A 22,905-nucleotide genomic window follows, 5' to 3' on the forward strand; every position below is an offset into this window, starting at 1 on the left:
AATTGGGTGAAACAGGCAGCGCTGGAGCTCTTCCTCTGAGAATAAACAAGCATTACTCATTGGAATTGCAAATAGCGAGGAAGGTCGAGAGACAATGACCTGCCCGCTATGTTAATTTTCCAGTTTATAGAGTCGGAATATAAATGCCCTGTTTATGATGATTCTAATCTCTTTCTTGTGCTTGATTCCTCTGCATTCATTGTCAGTTTGACGGACAAATCTCTCATTACGCCTGATGTATTGTGAGCTTCTGAGGATGGGCTTGCTACCGGGGGCTACTCGACCGGCTCCGTGGCCTTATCGTGGCCCCTCGCCGCACAACTGCATCTTAGCTAAGCTTAGAATAAAATACCTGAAATTCAAATAAGATCAAACCGAAAAATGTGCTGTTTTTTGTTTTGTTGTTTTGCTCTTGTCAACACCTGACTCATAATGATATACTTGACGCATGGCTACTCACAGTGTTAAGTGCGTTTAATGTAGTGTCGTCTCGGGAGGCTGCTAGACAACCGTCTTCTGTCGAGCCTCCGTCACACATCCCTGCAAAGGCAGCCATGCTCCTGTGAACACAACACAGATGAGAACAACATTAAAAAGGCCACTGACGACTGGCAACAGAGCTGTTATTTCACTTTACTGACTTTAATGTCCTTTGTTAAATCATGTCTCACTGGCACAGCAGAGATAACAAAAAGCAGGCATTACCTTTGAAGTGGCTACTCGCATAATGTCAAAACATTAAAAATGTTTTTAATTAAAATTCAATTCAACTGACTAGAACAAAATAGCACACTATTTAAACAATACTGAAGAGCACAGGCTTTGGTAAAATAGCTAGCTTGGTCATGAATGGAATAGAGATTAAACAGTAGTTCATTAACTGGTCATTAAAAAGAAAAACAAGTGGCAAGTAGATAATCAATTCATTATTTAAATAAAACTAGCATATTGTGGTACCAGGTCTGCTTTATCTACTTTATCAGGTCTTATGTTGGAGTAAGATGAAAATTTTGGGGGTACAGTGAAATGGCTGATGTTTTGGTTGATAATCAAACAAGGAATCGCTTAAACTGAGAAAACTACCACATTAAATACTGAAGGTAAGTGTGAGTATGGGACTGAGAACAGTGAACCAAAACACAGCATCACAACAAGAAAGATTTCAGGCAGAGGTCGATGTAGCTGGTGCTGAACCACATCAGTAGCCTTCTTCTCTTTGTTCTACGTCACCTCTCCTATTACGTACTGCACTAAATCTTATTTCTCATCACACTATGCTACAGGAGACATATATTATTAGCCACTCTTATTACACTTCAAAGTTTGTTGTCATAAAAAAAAAACATGTTTGATGTTGCCCCGGTGCACTTGTTCCAACAAGAAGAACATTTTTCCCCAGAGCGGGGCTTTAACATTAAGCTTTCTGTATGTGTTATAATCCGTGTGTAAACAAATGTAGTACAGTGAAAATCTATGTAATACGGAAAAGCTAAATGAACTATGTTTAACAAATACGCCGGATAAAAACAGACCTCAGTAGAGTTTCTCTAACACTGTCTCTCATGGTGACAGATGGTGATTAATTACACTGCAGCCCCTAACTACAACATAGCACTGAAACCTGTTAACACATATCACTTTCACTGCAACAACATCTCAGCTAGCGCTGATGAATGATTTCATCTCCTGAAAGCACACCTGTTGAAGTGTTAGAGGAATAAGTGGCATTAAAATACTAGGCTACGGGAAATTAGAGAAGTTTAATTCGACTATTCTTGACGCTAAAAGGCTAGTGGTGGCAAACTGAAGCTACTGCCGTTGTGTCACAAATGTAAAAAAAAAAAAAATAGAAGTTTTACTCTCTGTGATGATGACGTGATGTGTTCCTCATTTTAAAGTATTTAATTCACACAGCTACTCAGGGATTCGTCTACTGCTTCAGGGAAAAGTTAGCTACATATTTATTTATCAATGATCCTCCTTTAACCTAATCGTTAATAGATTTCTCCCACAGTTCAGCAGGCTTCACCCTGTGGGAACAAGTCTGCGTTTCTGCTTCTCGGCGCTCACCTTGCGGCTCTGAGGTACATGAGAAGGTCACAGTCATTGACCCCTGGCATCCAGACCAGCTCCTCATTCTCGGTCACTGCGTGGCCACCAGGAGAGGGGAAAGGCTGCAGCTCTGGGAGCTTGGCCTAATTAAGTCCAGGAAGAAAGAGAGGGACAGATGGTGTCACACTACAAATAGCACGCAAGCTTGAAGAAAATATCAACTTTCAGCCTCCTGTCATCAACCCCTCACTGCATGGCTGAGTGGTGGCAGCGGGGAATGGGGACAAGTTACAGTCACAATGATTCAATATCTTAACACAACACAGGACTACCCCACCCGGATGACTTTCTGTCCTTGCTGCAGGACTGACTGACGAGAGACGTTACTGCAAACATAAGTTACATCAGGTTTTACAGCAGGTTTGAGCCTGATATGTTGAGATAAAGGACATTTGATTCTATCAGTGGTTGCAAAATAAAGTGTCATAATCCATACTGTTGCTCAAGAAATTAAACAGTATTTTTTCTTTAATTAAACAGATTTTTTTTCCTTTTTAAATATTGATACATTTTTACAGAGCACAGGAAATCAGCACTGCAATGAGAACCTAACAATCATGTGTTTAATGACTGTGGCATAGTAAAGCTGAACTGTAGGACATTAATATGCTACCACACCTCCTGCTCGGATTTGATCGTCGTAAATGACAAGTGACACCAGGAGTGAGACTAAATCTATCAGATTTCAGCTAATTGTGTGATAATGGGATCCACACAGAGGCTGTGTCTTGTTGCCAACATGGAAAGAAACTTGCATCAACACCCAACTCATCAACTCGTGTGTGTGTGTATATGTGTGTGTGTGTCTCAGTGACTTACTTGATGACTGGGTCCCACTCGGATTTCCCCTTGTGTGCTGTTTAGTCGCCTGAGAGGAGACAAAGAGAGCAGATTGAAACCAAATATTTATCTGGCAGCATTTCAAAGCTGGCTGAAAGAAATCTGCCTGCATTGTGTCTATTGAATCAGCTAAACAGCTGCACAAACTAAAGAGTCACAACTGGGTATCATAACTGACTGAAGCGTCAAAGCAGAGGGGGGAAGAAAATGTCATAAACTAACAATTGACGACCAGGAGAAGATAATATATCCTCAGAGGGGGGTGAGTGTAGCACTTTCTATTATGGAAACTGTTAAGGTAAAGTAACATGTTAGCAAAGTACATAGCGCTTTATTCGGAAAAGCAAATAAGGGTTTCAGGAGAATATTCCTGAGACTGCTCTGGCACAGGGAGCTGAGCAGAGCACATTTGCAGGCCTGATATTGCGGATGCAGCAATAAAACAGAATCCCCTAAAAGGAAGGAGGGGGGGCGGGGGCGAGGGGGGCGGGAGGGGGTGTTGGTGGCTCTGGATATGCAGGGCTCGAGCCTCGGAAACGGCTGCTGGTACAAACGTTGGTAGCCATAGCAACTGCAATTTAATAATAGTGTTCCGAATCTCCAGCTGCAATGGATTAAAGAAAATGACAAGATGTTCCTTTTGAAAAGCCTTTCCCTCTGTTGCCTAGGTAACAGCGCCGATTTTCATACAGCCGAGCGCGGGGCGGCCCAGAATCTGTCAGCGTGATTTGCACCCAGAGAAGCTCGCACTCCATCATGCAGACCTGGTGGAAACCTAAGAGGCCGCAGCCCTGTGGTCTCTTTACAGACCTCCAACCACAAAAACCCTATGACGGATGCATTTTTGACCCCCACTCCCCCCTTTTCCTCTTTCTCAACAGACCTCCTCCACCTCTTGTCAGACAGGAGAGAGTGATTACTGGGGTGATCCATACTGTTATGAACTATGGCTGACAGGAGCACTGGCACTGACGGTATCAACACAGGCCAAAAAAACTGAATTTCAGCAGCGGTGAATGACCCCCGGCGCCTGCCAGGAGTCAGGACCGCCTGCTGCTCGAGAACATGTCGAAATACTTCATTTCATTTTATTACAAACATTCGCAGCAGATAAGACAAACTAAACGTAAAGCAATCAGAACTTGGCAGAGTAGGAAAAAAAAAAAAAACCAAAGCAATGACCAGAGTTGATAAAAATAAAATATGGAAGTTTCCTACATCATCAGCACTTTTTTTTTTCTTTTCTTTAAGGCTTCGGAACAATTTCATAACACGCCAGTCCTTCTTTAAGCCAGGGCTCGTGTGCTGTTACTTGTATGAATAAGTTATTTCTAGTGAGTAGCATGAACACAAATATACCACTTCCTTGGATTTATTAGAGACGAATGAAGCTTGGAAGAAAGACATATTATCCTGCTTTTTACTAATCCATAAAATGTCTCATAATCTTAGTTTATAAACTTTTTTTTAATCTACAATAATGAATGGTTTGAACACATTAATGTGAATCTCAGAACTGAGAAAACCTGTGTATATGTACGAGTCTGGTCTGAGAGAAAGCTCTGAAATGCGTTCCTTCCTTATAATGTACAGTTGGCCAGCTCGACAGTGTGTTTGGCAGGAGGCTGTAAGGATGACAAATGAGGACCTGTGCACCAGAATAAGAACAATATGTTTGAAGCTAGCTGTGTTTACGCTGAGAGCAGAGAGTCCACATCCAGACAAAAATCTGAGAGAGGAGGCAAAATACAGAATTATTGTGGGATGGCAGGTATACTTGCACAGGCAGAGCTCACAGAACAGGAGAAATACTTTGCAGCATATTCTAAATTTACACTGTCAACAATACTGTCACACCCTGAAATACACCTCGTAATTATCAATAAATTATTTTTTATTTCTTGTAGGTATCTGGAGAAATAGATGACTGACTAAAATAGCTTAGACATGCATACATCTTTAAAGAATTATTATCACTGTAACACAGACAAGTATTAGTCATAATGCTGTGTCTAGTATTATTGTTTCATTTTTTCCTCCAATAATCTGCTCAAAGCTGCAGCTTCACACGATAAACAATGTGAAACAAGCCCATTTGATACACACAACAAGTTCAAATCTAACAAAGCATTAGCAGCAATCTTGTCAAGTAATTACAGGCTTTACTTATTAAACCCAAAACAACAACGTGACAGGCTGGTCAACTTTGTGCTTGTGTCTGGTGTGTGTGCAATCAAGGATAACCCCGCCCCCTCCATCAATTTCAGCCAATCGGAGAGCGCGTCTGTGGCACACTGACATAATTGCAGCACAGCAAAAACAGACCCCAACTTCATGGTCTTTAAGAAACCATAACAAGCGGCGTGCGACTACAAGCTTTGTGTGCAAACACCCCCTGCGAGCGGCTCCATGCGCCATGTCACCCCGACTGTAAACAGGAGCTGCAAAATGGAGCCAGGGGGGGGGAAGCCTCTGCTGCTCCAGACCGCCGACATGTAAGCATGCTGTGGCGGCGCATCTCAGCAGCATCACACGAGCACACACCGCTGCTTTCACGGGGACTCTAATGGCAACATGTGAATAATAACGGAGTGATGCGACGGGGGGTTTTTTTTTGCCTTTATGATAGCGCAAAACGCGTGACGGTATGCGATCTGCAGTGACAGTCTGTGTGTTCAACAGCGTCCGTCTACCGACACAATGTGCAGCCTCCTCGCCTTAGCGCTCGCTCCCCCTCCCACTCACCCACCTCACCGACACAAACAAACACAGAGGGAGCACATAATGCCAGTGATGCGGACAGCTTCTTTCTTTTCTTTTCTTCTTCTTTTTTTTTTGCAGTTCTGGCCGGGCAGCGGAGGGGAAATGCGCGACTCATGGAAATAAGACGAGCCGACACACTCGCGCACAAACTAATAACGAGCACGAGAAAGCACGAGAATATGATAGCAGACCTACCTCCGGGGACTGAACAAATCGTCCATTTCTGACATCGAGCCCTAAGGTTGGGTGGTGACACTGTGTGTGTAATGCTCGTTGGAAATTAAACTCCCCCTCTCTCCCACCTATTTCTAGGTGCTCAAAATGGAGAACCACGCATTCGCTCCGGAGAGGTATTCACTGAGCTTGTGCTGTGACCTCAGCCTGCACGTACGGCGTCGCAAGCTCGGCTCGCTTCTCCGTAGACACTACTGAGCATGTGCTGCGACCTCACACAAGCGCACACACACACACAGACACACGGAGGCAGGCGGCGGACAGACATGTATGCATGCAGGATACGGAATTCATCTCTCCTCGTATGTCAGCGCCATAATAAACAAGAGTGAAATTGCAGACACCCCGCTCAGAATACCAAGCGATCAGACGAGGGAGGGAGGGAGGGAGGGAGACCGAGACTGAACAGGGGCCCTGAAGGAGGGGGCTCCCAACTGGCAACCCTCAGCACCAATAACAAGTCCAGCTGTCACTGCTGCACGTGAGACTCCCCAAACACCACAAGAGGGGTTTTAAACAATGCGGGTTCACCAGTTTTCATTAATGTTTCACTACATTAATTCAACAAGTCACCATGTGCAGCAGCAGCAGCAGCAGCAGCAGCAGCAGCAGCAGACATCCAACAAGCCCCACAAGTGCTTTAGAGATTCAGGTATTTCTGTATATGTGTAGACTATATCTGGGTAAATCAACTTATAGAAATACCAAATGACACATGGGTAAATTATAAGATATCAGTGACATGATTTTTCAAAATATGCCGCTATCTACCTTTGTATTTTTAACACAATAAAAACACAACAACAATTTTGTGTACTGTAATAATGCATTTACACAAAGAATGAGGGTTGCTGAGATCCATCACACTTATCTATTCAACCATTTTCCAATGCTGTCAGCTGACAGAGCTCAAACATAAAAAACGTCTATTTACCAACAAGTTTGTGAGCAAACCAGCATTTAAAGTGAGGGGAGAAGGGTTACTACTTGTGAACGAGGGTCACTTTATGTCTTTGAAAAATACACAGTAAGAGTATACACTATCAAACTAAAATGCTAAATGCTTGGTGACACAGATATGCTAAATTGAACTATTAATCCCAAATTACTGTGTTATTATTATTGTCATCATCATCATTCACATAAGTACTACTACAAAAGCAATATTAATACTAGACAAAAAGAATCAGTAATCCGTGATGCCACTTCTTGGCGTGATGAAACACATCCAGTAATTATCATTATTAGGATGAGATATTACACAGCAGCCGTTTGACTTGTCATTGCAGGAAAAGCATAGGTGTTACTAATGACATTAACGGTGGCACTGTTCCCAGTGAGCCTTGACAGTGAGCCAGCATCCGCAACACCAGGATCCTCAAACTGAAGCAGCTAAATTCACTAATCATTCATTTTATTCTCCACAGTTGTACTTTTTCCCACTGTGATGTGTCAAAATGTCTTCTGTGAAAAAGGGTCTTTCATGCTGATCAAGCAAACGACTTCAAATGCAACTGATGATCTCCTTGAAGATTTTTCCATTTCCATCTTCAATTTTAACGTAAAAGATCGGTAATTAAAAGTTGACATGCAATTTGACAAATATCAACAAAAGCACAAAACAATTAGAAAGCCATGGGGGTTTCCCTGGCTCATTCCCATAATTACACCACATTAGGACCATTCTTTGTGCACTGATAACATTGTCAGAAATAATGAGTAGACAGCGTCATTAGACGTCTCACTTTGTACCCAAAGCCAAAAAAGCAGAGTGCTCCTCGTGAGTAATGAAAAATTACTTCTGTAATAATCTACTGTGTTAAAAGAATATGTCCCATTCATTTTAATAAGCGTTTTGTCACTGGGTTTGACATTGTCAAAAGCAAATATCACAACATTTTGTTGTTATTCTGAGTGTGTTTAGTGGTGCCATCAAACAAGATTCGGTCCAATTACGAGTGTATAATTTGGTCATTTCTGTGATACAACAGCAACATGTTGAATCATCATTATCCTCCTCTCATCGTGTCAGTTGTTTTATGTCACTACACTGCCCTGGCTCTAAGTTTATAAGAGTCAGAGGAGTAAAAAGCATTTTCTCTTGTAAGCATCTTATTGATTTTTTTTCTTCACAATTTCTGGACCAAAGTAGTGATAAATTGAGAACACACTGAAAATAACCATTAGACGAGATAATGTCAGAGTAGCTCAGAGGATTAAGAATGTACTGTGTCAGTGAAAGTGACTGGAGAGACTGGTCCTCACCTGGTCTCTGGGTTATATCCGAGGATATAGAAGAAGGAGTCAATGCGGGCTTTGAACTCCCTGGCAGCAAAAATGTCAGAGAAATGGGAAATGTTGCATTTCCCCCTGTGAGAGAAAAGACAGGCTTTATTAGACAGAAGCAACTACATGATACAATAGCTTGATTTGGAGACTTTTTTTGTGTTGTTCATCTACCGGAGGTGACAAACACAGCAGCGGGTATCTAGTGCCTGTCAGTACCTGCTGACTTTGCTGTGAGATATCAGATTCTGGCTACTGAACTTGTGAACACCAGCTGAACATGTCAGCTCTGCCTCATCTGCTGCAGCTGAGGTATGAGAGACAGACGCAGCAGTGATCCGGACAGGAATTCAACCCGTTTGTGCCCCCCCCAACCCCCTAGCGAGCAGAGAGGACTGAGGCTTCGACCACATCTTAATACCATTTCCTGTTTCCAGCACCCTGGTGTCTGGCTTTATCAAAATAACAGACATCACAGGCAGTATGGAGCTGGGCTGCCTCGCAGAGAAACAGCTCCTCCCTCTGAAAAGATTAACGGGTGCTAAGGAGGGCCGTCTTCAGAGAGCTGCGGCATTACAGCATCCCACTGGAATTCCCTCCCGTTTATCTAAAGCCTAGAGAGTAAGTCAAATCAAAGGGTGCTCTGTGTAGGAGAAGTTGCAGCTAATTTGCCCTGAAATCAGTGGTTTCTGTAAGAAATGGCTCTGACTGCCCGCCGCCGTGCTGCTCACACATGGTTTTGGTTAAAGAGAAAGGGAAGTGGGAGAAGAGGGAACGGTGGTCAGCCAAGGAATGGATGAGGAGACGGATGCAGAAACCCAGAGTGTATGATTTCACAGCGAGAAAATAATCAACCCTGTGTGCTTTCTCCTGACATTATGCATAGAGAGTGTGTATGTGCCGCCAGCTTTCTTCTACTGGGGCTCATGTTCTAACAGGTGAGTGTATGGGGGAGTGGATACAGAGCCATTTCAGTGATTTAATGTGAGGCAGCGTGAGGCATGTGACTCATTCTTTGCTTTACATCTTTACACGTCTGGTCTATACTGACAGCCCCTGCTCAGAGCACTGAAGCAGAGTGCATTGCTTTTTATCATATCATATTCATACAAATGTGACAATGTTGTACATATTAATAACTAATACAACTACCGTATTAAAGTCTACAGCCTTGTGAAGATTCAAGGTGTAATGCACTGTGAGAGTCACTGTAACTATTCATAAAAGGTGATCTACATCTGTCATCACCCGCCATAGAGGTTTTCTTTATCTGTAATTTACTTATAATATAAAGAAATTTACTGTCAGAACAATTTGAATATTGCTGTGATGCATTTTAAATTGGATCATGAAGAGCTGATGTAAACACGGGAATTATTACTACTCCTAATACTATTTTGACCGTTCAGAAATATACATCTGCAGGGGCGTCGCGTGGCGTAGTGGTTGGAGCGGGCGCCCTATGTATAGAGGCACAATCCTCGATGCAGTCGGCCCTGGTTCGAGTCCCGCGTCGGGCGCCATTTGCTGCATGTCATTCCCCCTCTCTCTGCCTCCCCGTTTCCTGTCTGTCTCAACTGTACTATCCATAAAGGCATAAATGCCCAAAAAAATATACTTTAAAAAAAAGAAATATACATCTGCACAGGGTATTCTTCTTGCTCTTTTGTCTAGTTCACAGAAGCCGAATATTTCATAACAGTGGTGTAACCAAGACAACACAGATGGTGTTAACCACTAGTTTGAGGATGTTGTTATGATGCCATGTCAAGCCCTTTGAGAAAAACTGTTTGCAAAAACGGGCTATACAAATAAAATTGCCTTGTCTTGCCTTTGAGTATAGCAATTGAGTAGGCTGTATAACAACAGAATTTGTTTAAAATCTAAATAATTGTCTTAAACAGTGTTTCGATTAGTCTAATTTTCACAAGAGAAAATTCTACTGTAATCATAAATTATTAAAACATATACAAATAATACATGTGGTTTACTGTGACTCACGTACAACTGGATAGCAAACACTTAAAATCATAGTAATAAAACATGGTAATAGAAAATAAACCTCACTGTTTTTATAGTGTTTCTACAATATGCAGCCCCTATCTTCTATCATACCTAAGAATATGAAGCTGCCAGTGTGTGTGTGTGTGTGTGTGTGTGTATTTAGACGTGTGTGTACTTGTGTTTGTTTACCTGAGAGCAGCAGCATGATAAGTGTCCACATAGTCAGAGATAAAGAGTTCTCGACTCCTGACCACTGGGTCTGTGATAACCAGCTCCCGGCCGGAGTCTGGAGGAAGGAAAACACAGGTTCAGTGAATATATATCTACATTATACTGTATATAAAATGTTAAAGACCACCACCTGACTCATTTATCTATGACAAGGAGATAAAGTAGCTTGGGCATTTGAACTCACTAATAAAATCATGAGCACAGTTGTGTGTACATCCAAAGTAACAAGTACCTCTGTGGAGGTCAATATTATGCCAAATGATTCAATAAAGCCAATAAAGTGTGGTTCCCTGAGGAGAGGACATAATGTTCAGCTCTCTAGTGAAATGACCCTTGCGGGGGTTAAGACGCATCAGCAGTACCAAGAATGAGCCGGGGCTCGTCGTTGACAAATGACCTGAGTCGTAGCGTGCTGTGGCCACTGTACTGCGGCCTTGTGACATCAATTCTAATAATCCTGAGTCCCAGCTGCGAGCACCGACTGCAGATAGCAGAGTGTCGAGTTGCACTGAAACAGCTCCTGGAGGGAACAGTGTACGTGGTGTTTGTCTGATAACCTCAATGACAAACCTGAATTAAAACCTTGCCTCTGACACAAGAGATACTGGTATTATTAAAAAAAAAGGTACAACAAAAAAGTAAAACAGCACAACACCATGCTAAGTTGTAACCATGATTGCATTTTCATTTGTTCCCTGGTTACAAGGTTGTTTTTAGTTGGTATATATTTAGAGTTGACTGATTCTGTGTGGCAAACTGAGAAAAGCTCAACCAGTGGGGGCACGTCGGCTAACGAGAACTGCCAACTGCTAACAGGATGTGTCAACAGGTGAGTGTGTGTTGTTAGAATGTGTATACACACTGCTGCTTTTACTCAAAACAGAGCTTGAATAGAAGCATTCTTAAGAGAAATACACCTGAAAGTCTGCAGCTTTAAAAATAGATAGAAAAATTTAAATGAAACTCAGAGTGTCTGCACATTTACAAACTGTTCATAGCAAGAACACTCGGTGCTTTTTCACCACGTCAGCCAAATGCAACAAAGACGTTCGAGTCAACACGTCTGGGACAATATTTCCTGTAAGACTCAAAGACGGTCTGTGAAAATATTAATGAAGGATATGGACTGATGGGTCCAACGATTGCAAGTCAATCTTATTTTCCTATGTCACATGTCCCTTTCTCGCCAACAGGAGATGACACTCAGTTGCTAAAACAGTGACGGTGCTTATGTTCCTGTAGATGTGTATGTGTTCGAGTGTGATGAGACCACTCGCACCGCTGGTGTTGAGTGTGTGGTCAAGGGCCACATGACACTGTAGGTTATTAACACTCGACAGTGCTGCCGTCTGGCCTGAAGGAGTGTTACCCTGGGAACAGACAGGGCAATGGGATTGGCTCGGCTGCCTGGGACACTGTCTTCGGGTTCCTGGGTGAAATGCACTTTACAGCTAGTTCTCATATCCCTTAAAGGGATAGTTCACCCAAAATTCAAATTTCACCCTCATGTCGACTAAGGGCTGGGAGAAGTTTCAGAGTCCTCCGTGCCTTCTCGGAGTTACAGTGGGGCTCCGCGCAGCACTGCATGTCCATATGACGGTTGCGAACGGAGCACACTTTTCTTCGTCCAAAAAGACACACCAAAAAACATCCAAATACCTTCATAGTGCTCGTCTGTAATGTCCCTCTTGTATTGAAGCCCCAACATGAGAAATTGTTCCGAAAAAAATCTAATAAGTATATGTTTTAAGCTCGTTTGTAGCGGAAGCTCCCAGCACTGCTCTTCCTAGTCTGTCCAAATCTCGCGTGATTTGCATTAACACCCAGTTCACGGCTCCGCAAATCACGCGAGATTCCGGCAGCGCAACACCGGGAGCTTCCGCTACAAACAAGCTTAAAACATATACTTATTAAGAGGGACATTACAGGTGAGTACTATGGAGGTATTTGGATGTTTTTTGGTGTGTCTTTTTGGACGAAGAAAAGTGAGCTCCGTTTGCAACCGTCATATGGACATGCAGTGCTGCATGGAGCCCCCCATAACTCAGAGAAGGCACGGAGGACTCTGAAACTTCTACCAGCCCTTAGTCGACATGAGGGTGAGTAGATAATGAGTGAAATTTGAATTTTGGGTGAACTATCCCTTTAAGAATGTGGAGAACAGATACATACAGGTGTGTGTGTGTGTGTAAAGGAGATAAACTGAATGTGGTGTTTCAGAGTGAGTAAGTGTATATTTACATTTGCGTGCTGACTGAGTGTGTGCACTGTATGTATGCACAAGTGTGGCTGTGTGCCTCAGTGCATACGAGGCCGTCTCACCGTTCTCATTGTTGCGATCCTGTACCAGGTGCTGGTAGACGGAGTCGGGCACCTCTGACTGGCGGTAGTACCATTTCACATTCATCAACAGATGGTCCCGTTTACTCTGCAACACAGAGACATACAGCAAATAAGCAGGAGATAAAAAAATCAGGAAAAAAAAGATCCCACGCTAAGACAAACAGACATCATTTTGTTTGATGATGACGTCACAAACTGGTCTCTTGGCAAACAGCGTCGTTTGTGCCTCACGCTGGTTGATGCCAAGAAAGCATGCAGAGACCAAGTCAATTAAAAAGGGATTGCAGAGCATTTAGGGCCTTAATAAAGTAAACAATGGGATGGTCATTGGTGAGGGGAGTAGGGAGAGAGGGGAACCATGTGGGGGATGGATAAGTGTTCAGTTTGTGCCATCTATGAATCAATCCTCTGCCGTGGTTTGTCTAATACTCAAGGATGAGCCCTCACTATTGCACAGGCACAGTATCTTTAACATACTTGTACTTTGTACTCCTGAAGTGCTGCCACCTACTGGTCTTGCAATTAAGTGCAAGTCAGCAAAGGGCTGAAACTCCAAAAATAACCAGCAAGGGGCAGCACTGAGGTGAGGAGAGAGCTTCTCTGGGACCAGTCAATGAAAAAACATAGTGAAGGGAAAAAAGAGGAGGGGGGTGGGAAGAAAATGGTAGAAACTGAGGCCAGTGCTGAGGTGAGGGATGAAAAGGGCAAAATACAGTTTTCATTTCATGTTATAAAATATTTATTGTGCCTTCACATAAGCCCAACTGACCGTCACAGTGGTTTGAAAAGAACATTAGAGAGACTGCTGGGGCTGGGTGCTGGACTGCGACACAATCCTATTGGCCCCAGCCATCTTTATTAGGGACTTGGCTGCACTGCACTGCTCTGAACTAACCGAGTGAGACACCTGCACCACCACTGACACCACCCACGGAGAACAGGAGAGATGAGCATATGGAAAAATAGAAGACAGGGGAAAGTCTCCGGTAATCTAAGACAGACAGTTTTAACATTTGCTCTTTCCAGGCTCTTAACTGTATCTGTGTGTGTGTGTGTGTGTGTGTGTGTGTGTGTGTGCGTGCAGGAACATGAGGTCAGGGTAAAGATATTTAAAGCCTTTACAGTACATTGTTCTGTTATGTCACTGGGGAGGAGACTGAGCACACGCAGCCAAGCAAATCATCACCTCCCCTAAACCCTCAAGCCCACCTCTGGTTTTCCAATTCTCTCCATTCCTTCCTTCCTTCCTCCCTCCCTCTCTCCTCCACCTCCACTCATTCCAACCCCTCCACTCCACTACCTCTCTCTCTACCATTTTCTCTCCCTCGTTCCTCCCTCTCTCTCCAACCTTGAGCAGGGAGGAGGAATGGGTGAGCGAGTGAGCCTGGACGTGTTAAACAGCAGCTGGCACGCAGTCAGTCAGCTTCATTTACTGCTCTGAATGATTGTGCCAGTGCGCATGCAACATCACACAACCGCACACACTTTGCTTGTGATTCAATAGAGAGCCATACTCAAGGATTGAGACACAGAACCCCCCTACACACACACACACATCCTCACCCCCCCCCCCCAAAGCACATACATACAACGTGTGTGAAGAAATGTGTGCAATGACGTCATGTCCCTCCCCCTTTCCAGCAGTTAGCCCACCCATCCCAACCTCTTGTCTATCCAGTGTACAGACACTGTCGCCTTCCTAGATTAACAGGCTGCCTGCCACAGCGGTGTGACTCGTTATCCGGTGTTATTCATAATTAATACTTTAAGGAGACTGTAAATGCTGCTAGTGTGCTACCTGCACATTTCACTTTCTGCCTGTAAAACCACAGAATCAAAGGGATTTCAGAGAGCTGCTACGTAGAGGCTGATGCAAAGAGAAAAGCACAGGCAGGCAAAAAGATGCACACACACACGCACACACACACAGGTTTAACACCGTATTCATGAGCCTGCATTATTTTAAACCAACCAAACGAACCAAAGCAGAGAGCGAATGTTACTTCAGCTATCATCAGTATCCTTGTCACTACAGAGTAGCTGCCGCTCTCCAGAGCAGATTGCTGTTTAGAAGCTCACAGCGGCGTTAAGCCCTCTCAGGCAAAAGAGGGAGGGAGATGGAGAGAAAGACTGAGAGTGTAACATATGGAGCACGTAGTGGGAGTGAAGCATAGCTTTCAATTATCACAATTCTATAAACATGCAGGGTTGGAAAAATGAGTAGATAACGCAAGGAGAAAATGAAGGGGGATGATCGACAGCTCAGGCTCGCCACACGAACTACTAGTGGCATTGTCTGGGCTTTTGCTAAGCCTGCTATAGAAAATGACAGAGAGAGAACATATGAGAGGGAACCACAATGCTGAATTGATTAGAGACATTCCACGCTGCCTGTAGAGAGCTGAGCCCCGCACAATGTCAGCCATCTTTGTCTGTCCTGCCAGAGGCTAAACATGGCCCTGCCCTCCCTCCTCCTGGGCCCTAAACCCTGGGAATGCTGCTCACTGCGGAGAGGCCAAAAGACTTACTAACCCACTACTGAGAGAAAGAAATGAAACAAGGGGGGAAAAAATAAAAAGAGAAAGTGCAAGGAAGCAGAGCAAAGGAGATACGAAGAGGTGGGGTGGGGTGGGGGGGTGAGGAGAGAGAAGGCGGTTGGATTAAGGTAGGAGGAGCAAGACCTTCTCATTTCCTCTGACTTAAAATTACAACTATCCTCCTCCTGCTTCACTGAAACCCCCAGGGTACAAGGCTACCCCCTTTATCCACTGAGGAGATATAAATCTGAGAGTCATGCTTTGGGGCTGAACACAATGGTAACTCCCCTCCCTCCAGTGGCTCAGCCTGGCCTGTGGCATTCTTGGGCACACGCATCACAAAGGGGTCTGATTATATGAGGGCCAGCACTTAACACGCTGTAAGTTGGAAAATATTACAAGCTTTTTACACTGTATTTCCCTTTACAATGACTCCAAAATGTATCCGTGTTAATAAAAAAGTAAATGAACGCTTTTCTAAAAAAGCAGCCAAGACAAACTGAGCATTGTGTGAGTCGGTTAATTCTCCCTTTTGACTGGCTAAATGTGGCTGGCCCCTTGGATCCATAATGGCTGTGCAGTTTTCTTTGTGTGGCTGCATGTGTGCAGTCAACTCTGGAGCCGGGGCCTCTGTGTATGACCACACCACGACAAAGACCAGGGGGGAAGAGGGAAATACAGAGGGCAGACTATCCTTTTTTATGAGGAAAGGCTTTAAATGTGAAAAGAAACCAGCTCTTATTTAACGGAGGAAATCTGTAGAGGTATACACTTGAAAAGATTAAAAAGACTGAGTGTGGGGATTAAATCTGTGTTTCCAAGTAAGAGAGTGTGAAATCAACAAAGTGCCTTCCAATGCAAAACCAGTGCTAACACGCTCAACTATTCCTGTAAGTCTTTGGATATTTTGCAAACAGCGCACAGTGGCGGCGAGCCCCTGCTTTCTCTTCACAATATGGTCACTTCGCCTCGCAGCCAAACCGAGCTGCGACAAAAACTAAGAGAACGTTGTTACAACCTGTAACCCTCAAAGCTAATGCCCTCTTCCTCCTCCTCCTCCTGCTCGCACTGTAACACTAGAGCTCTGCTTTAAACAAAACCAGACCCTCCCGCTCCCACACGACAGGCCCCCAGTGCACCTCGTTAACAGGAAACCTCTGTTTATTTTCTCTGCTTTTCAAACACTCTCTTCTTCCTCTGCTAACCCTGTTAGTGACGCCCCCCCCTCCTCCTCCTCTCCTCCCCTCCCCTCGCTGGTGACATCAGCAACCAGGATCTATGACTTCCTTCAGAAGGTGGCAGCCAGAAGGAGGGAAGGAAAGACAGATTCCCCAAACACACAGACAAAGGGAGATGACGGGAGGGAGGGAGGGAGGGAGGGAGGGAGGAAAGAGGGGGAGGTCAAACAGAGCAGCAGCGAGCAGCTCAGTGTTATAGCCAGGAATGTCAAGCAGTTCAGCTAGCCTAGCCGGCTGCTGAGCTAACAGCTTAGTTAGCCGACGCCCCGGGGGCAAGGGGAGGCTCAGGTACGGTAGATCAGGTCTGGTGGCTGTGTGACATTGACAAGCGGAGGCTCAAAACGCTACGGAGGGTGGATTGTGGGAGTGTTCACCTTGCCTGCCGCCAGGGGAGAGTAAGCACAACCCAAAGAACAAAAGGCTGATTGTGGCATTTGGAGGCAGAGATGAGATCTGGGAGGACTAATCTGCTGCTCCGACATGATAAGATTAGAGAGGGGAGGCAGGCAGGAAGAGCTGGCTGGGAAGATCACTCATACACTCGCATAAACACACACAAACACACACGCACGCACAAAGATGATGGATCTGATTGGAAGGGTTTTCCACTCGGCTTTCTCTCTTCCTCATTTTCCTCCTTTCTCTCACTTTATTTTCTCCTGCTCTCTCTCTGAGACAGAGAGATCTGCCAGCACACCAGCACTCAATAAGCACTTCCATCTGGACGACAGAACACACATACACACACACACACATACACACAAACTGTATGTGTGTGAACATACACTGGTGAGGTACAAGAGATCTGCTGTGCTCACGCAATCTTCGACATCTCAGTGACTGACAAAGGAGGTTGTTAAAAAGAAATGCCAGCATGCTGTGTGAGCAAACACACATACAAGAGAATGCTCCCTCTCTCTCTCTCGCTCTTTCTCTCTCACACACACACACACACAGACACACACACACAAATAACAGGCTTTCAGGATAAGCACCACTATTCTTCTCCCAACCCTGCAGTAGAGCAGGGCAGGCTGGGACTCTGTGTCAGAGGTAAGAGAAAGCACCTCTAAATCAGGCTGTCAGAGCCAGCAGCAGCAGCAGGATCCCTCTCTGCAATCCTCCTCTCCTTATGGGCTTCACAGTTAGCACTTGGCTACTTGGTGGAAGAAAAGGACAACCCCCCCCGCCCCCCAAAGCCTCCTTCTCTTTGGGCACATACACTAATAACGCTAAGCAAATTCCGATTAACAATGTGTGTGTGTGAGGAGGATTCGTGCACAGTCTGCTTCCCCGCCTGGCAACAAGAACAAATGGGGAGAGTGTGGGAGGCAGAGGGGAGGAGGAGGAGGAGGAGGAGGAGGGGGGAAGGAGGGAGGTGAGGTGAGTCCCAGCTGTGGTGGCGGTGCTGGCAGGACCTTTGCACCGTGCCTACACAGGGGTGTCTCTCTCTTTGGCTTGACCTGTTTGGATATTAAATCGGCGCCCTCTGCTTTGAACACACTGGGCCCATCTGTCAGCCCAGCTCCATATTGGATTGGATGAGCATTAGCTGTTTGAAAGTGGGCAGATTTGCTCTTGTTGCTCTTTGTGTGCATATGTGTGTGTGTGTGTGTGTGTGTGTGTGTGTGTGTGTGTGTGCGCGCGTGCCTTTGAACATGAGCGCCCATGCCTGCCTTAAATTTAAAAACCGTCCCTTTCAAGAAATCAAACAGACACACATAAATCACTTCATGACAGATGTGTGTCACTGTACAATTTTGCCGGCGTACACCAACCAACACATCTAACCAACTCCTGTCATCCAGGCAAAAAGAGTGATGGCGGCTGAGATGGAGAGAAGAAAGAGAAAGAGAGCGCTTGTTGAGTCACATGGAGCCCACAGATGATATTAATTAAGACTTGAGAGCTGAGGGCCACGACGGGTGGATCATACTGCCAACCACAGGCATACTTTATATACACTAAAGAGTCACAAGCATCACACATGACCACCACATCTGAGGTCTGGTGCATCCGACACTTTGCTTCACTCCATTGCTGATAACAAAAGGCGGCTAATTGCACCAGTCTTTGTTTCATCTCTCTTTTTCTTATTTCAGCTGAGGCCCAGTGTGGGAGAAGGTTAAATTAATGGTGGAAATTATAAAGAGAAACGCATGACGTTGACCACGTTGCCCTCCTCCTTCTAGACGGAGAGAATGGAGAACACCAGCCTCGGCTGCGCGCCCCATAAAACAGCCAGGCTGTGTCCAACTTAAATATTTGTCTCTGCCTCTAACACACTTCTGCTGCGCGGCGGTTTAAGCAAAGAAATTTAAGACACGTTAAGTGACAGTGCAGAGAGCAGCGGCGAGAAGGTGAAAGAAACAGGATACAAGGAATGAGGAATAATGACAATAATTTGCTGCAAAACAAAGACATGGGAGCACCGGGGACTTGACAACTTGTGTTCGGTGATTTAGGCTACACACAAACACACAGTCACTTCATTCTTCTTCTTTTTTTTTTGTATTGAGAACACAGTGAGAAATCCTCGCAGCACTAGCAGAGTATAGACTCGAATGCAGATCCAAGTGAGACTTCAAACGCAGGCTGTGTGAGGACAGATGGAGGCGGTTAGGAGAGCTCATATCTGGGTGTTCAGATCATAATACTGACTTTATTTTCCAAGATCTCCCTCTCAGCCAGACATACAGTTATAGCCTGCCAGAAAACATTGTCATTTCTGCCTTCAGCCTTTCATTTAGCCACTTCAAAGCCGCCTCGCTTTGATACCTGGCTTCCTGTGTGTGTGCGTGCGTGTGTGTCAGTGTGTTTGCCAGGGTGTGTGTGTGTGTGTGTGTGTGTGTTTGCGTATAGCCCTGGATGTTCTCTTGAGAGCAGAGACTTTGCCTGGTCTCAAGGTAATACCCATGAGTCGGGATTCAGAGTTAGACACAGAGAAAAGAGACACTGAAACACACACACACACACACACACAGAGGAATGCTGACGTTTTTGGACGACACAGGATTCCTTTGTTTTGTGCGAAGTGTTTAAACGGTCTGATGTTTTGTTTGGAAGCCTGTTTGCCTGTGATCCATTATGTTAGCCTTGCCTTGTTAGCATAGCCTGGTGAGCTAATAAGACATCTTACTAAAACTGACTGGACGACTGCTGAGGAGGAAGAGAGGGGGACTGCTCACAGAGAGGGGCGTACGGAAAGGATATGAATATCAAGCTCTGTGTGTGTATGTGTGTGTGTGTGGACTTGTCATATTGGATGTCTGCCAAGCCAGCTAATCCGGACTCTGTGTGTGTGTGTGTGTGTGTGTGTGTGTGTACAACTGCCAGTGGCAGCCTCCTGAGCAGGGTATGGCAAAGAAGGAGCTGTGGGCTGATTGAGCGCTATAATGGAAGACAGGAAATGAGAAGGCCTGCTTAAGCCAATGCTAATCGATCTCCCGCCTGGTTATGATTCACACACATACACATGGACGTTTAGCTTTCGGGCGATAGTGTAGGTTAATACGGTAGTAATAAATATGAAAAGCAAATAAGATTTGGTCAAGGGTAGGATATATGCTATATGTGTGAAGGGTGGTGTGGTGGAGTAGAACTCCTCGACAGCTCTCAGGGGAGTCAGAGAGGTGTGTGTTCGGATGTGTGCCACTTCAAAGACTGATGGGGTGTGTGTGCCTTGAGAGGGATGATGGAGAGCTGGTAAAAAAAAAAGGAATAGTGTGTGAATTCTTTGGAGGTCTTCTCTATGTAAGAGGCGCTGTCAGGCCATCAGAGGACTGTCAATGGGGAGTGTGTGTGTGAAAGAGAAAGCAAGAGGCTTCTTTGTGTGTGTGTGCACTGGCCTATATGGTCAGCACACATTGATGCACAGATAATAGAAATATGTAAAATCCCCTGCAATACACACGCATGCCGCACGTCACACGCCCAAGCTCATTTCTGCACACACATACAAATTTGCAACGGTTTCTGTGAAGGAACACAAACACACACTGAGGAGGAAAAGGAGTGCCAACGCACAGCCGGAGATGGAGGCAAATAAGCAGAGAATAAGAGCACCAGCATGCAAAAACAGATCTTAATGCTGCTCATAAAACTGGACAGGCAGCCTTGAAGAGCCCACATCACACCAAGCTCAAACCAGTTTTGATTGTATTGTTTTATCTGGCTACTACTTCTGAAGATATCCATCTCCCTGTCTCTCTCTCTCTCTCTCTCTCTCTCTCTCTCTCTCTCGCTCTCTCACCCCTTTATCTCTGCGTCTGAAGGTGACCTTGCCTGTCTTTCAGTCTCTGGTGATGACACTGGCCCTATCAGTAATACATCATGTAAGCTGTGTATCAGCCAGATGCCACACTAGCTGAGCAGTGGGTGGTCTGTCAGGCATGCTTGCTTTGTACAATATGCAAATAATCACATGCAAATTACCTACCCATGTGAGTTACAATATATCAGTGTGGATGCAAATGCAGTAAGATATCAGATGAGTTATGGGTGTTAAGAAAAGATTTAGAGATGTTACAGCCAGGCCTTTCACCAAGTACAGTTACAGCTCACAAAATCAAAAGGCTATTCTGCAGCAACTGTAGTCTGAATGTTGTGAAAGAATGTGATTATAACACACACACACACACACACACACACACACACACACACACACACACACACACCAGAAGCTCTGGGCAGCCTCCTGCTGAGCTGCAACAAGAGATGTATTGTAGACAACACAGCTGCAATAACAAGGCTGGCCCAGTGCTAGAAGGAGCTGTACTGTATGACTCTCAGTCTAGACCGGCAATGACTGCCGCCATATTGTAACACTATTACTGATAGACTTCTTGGTGACTGTCAACAAACCACATTACAGGCTATTTTGCGACATGTTTATTTCTGCTAGAAAATTAAATCACAGCTGAAAAACATGTCTGCTTTGCCTAATTCAATAATTACAAAGAATGAAATAAATCTCAAAGTCCAAAGGCAATTTTGAAAACATGGGAAATGTTGAATTGAACTGTGTGATAGTATGATTGACAGACATGTTATACATTCCACCTACGCACTTTTATCACCACTTAAGACTTCCCATCGTACAGCAAGAAAAAGTAAATGGATGTTTTGCCTTTTGTTTTTATCTTGAACTACAGCACATATGAATGTTGAATAAGTTAATAAGGCAAAAATGGAAATTAAGATAACAAACAAGAATAATAGCAAAACCACTGGTTTAATTAGATATGACTGATTAGTGTTTTAAAACTAATAAATAGCTTGTGAAAGTGTGAGATTAAAGAGGTGGGAAAGTATAAATTATTGAAGGTGGGAAGAATGAAAGTCCTTGCACACACTGTGCTGCACTGACAAAGGAGACACGCTGTGAATACAACTGCTGCTGTCAAGAGAAAAAATACACCTCAAGACACTTTTGCACAGACTTAACGCATTTTGTGAGACTTAAAGCACCTGCAAGGTCTATAATCTGACATGATGTATTTTATTTAGCATGTGACTAAGTCAGTGCACAGGAGAAAGAAAAATGGAAATGTAAAACTGATTCAATTCATTTCTTTTTCAGATTTTTTTTCCCCACAACATAATGATAGCAATGTACAAAGAGAACATTCAGCTGACACCGTATAGGATCAATAGGTGATCATTTTGAAATATATAATGTCCTGATTAAAAAAAACAAATCTTAATCCGTACTAATTAAAAGTACATCTCCTTCCAATGCCTCCACTTCCCACACTGTCTGTGGCACAAAATAAAATACACTAATACACTCACTAATGCAGAGCATGGAAAAAAACACATTTGAGTGTTGATGAGAAAGGTGTCAAACATATTGGTTATCATTCTTACACGCACACACGCGCACACACACAAACAGAGCGCCCACCGAGAGAGAGCGCGAGACAAAGAGGTTGAACAACACACCAACATCTCTACTCTCTGCAACCCAGGCACATCAAAGCCTTCTCCGCCCATTTATCCGTGTGTGTGGCTGTAAATCAAAAGGCATACTTTGAACACGCACAGACACACACTCACACACACACACACACAGGCTCAGACTGCATTTGCTTTGTGCAGCAGCGTCCAGGGCTGGGTAAGGGAGGCAAAGGATTTTGCTGTAGACGGGGGAATTACTCGCCTCGGCTCACTGTCAGGGAGGAGAGGGGGATGACTGTTTACCCGCAATGAGTGAGAGAAGGAGAGGAAGAAAAAAAAGAGAGAAGGAACAAAAAGACAGAGGTCAGCGCTGTCTGAGGCTTCTTTCTTTTCTCTAAATCACCTATCGCCTCACTTTC

At 44.4% G+C, this 22,905-nt stretch overlaps 1 protein-coding gene across 4 annotated transcripts in view; it reads right to left on the reverse strand.

Moving 5' to 3' along the window:
- Nucleotides 1-22,905, reverse strand: part of rerea (arginine-glutamic acid dipeptide (RE) repeats a) — a 124,243-nt gene that overhangs the window by 27,251 nt on the left and 74,087 nt on the right. For 3 of the 4 annotated variants that reach the window (XM_085781775.1, XM_085781774.1, XM_085781776.1), the window contains exons 4-9: nt 12,793-12,898; nt 10,429-10,525; nt 8,215-8,319; nt 2,932-2,980; nt 2,071-2,195; nt 461-560 (exon numbers count right to left, since the gene is read on the reverse strand). In XM_085781775.1, coding sequence (XP_085637901.1) covers nt 461-560; nt 2,071-2,195; nt 2,932-2,980; nt 8,215-8,319; nt 10,429-10,525; nt 12,793-12,898 — 582 coding nt within the window. Of the gene's footprint in view, nt 1-460; nt 561-2,070; nt 2,196-2,931; nt 2,981-5,910; nt 6,317-8,214; nt 8,320-10,428; nt 10,526-12,792; nt 12,899-22,905 lie in introns of those variants that run through there. The other variant, XM_085781777.1, reaches the window with a different exon arrangement.

The sequence above is a fragment of the Trachurus japonicus genome, chromosome 7, assembly GCF_045865225.1.
Source record: "Trachurus japonicus isolate A0001 chromosome 7, Traja_1.0".
Taxonomy (NCBI): Eukaryota; Metazoa; Chordata; class Actinopteri; order Carangiformes; family Carangidae; genus Trachurus; species Trachurus japonicus.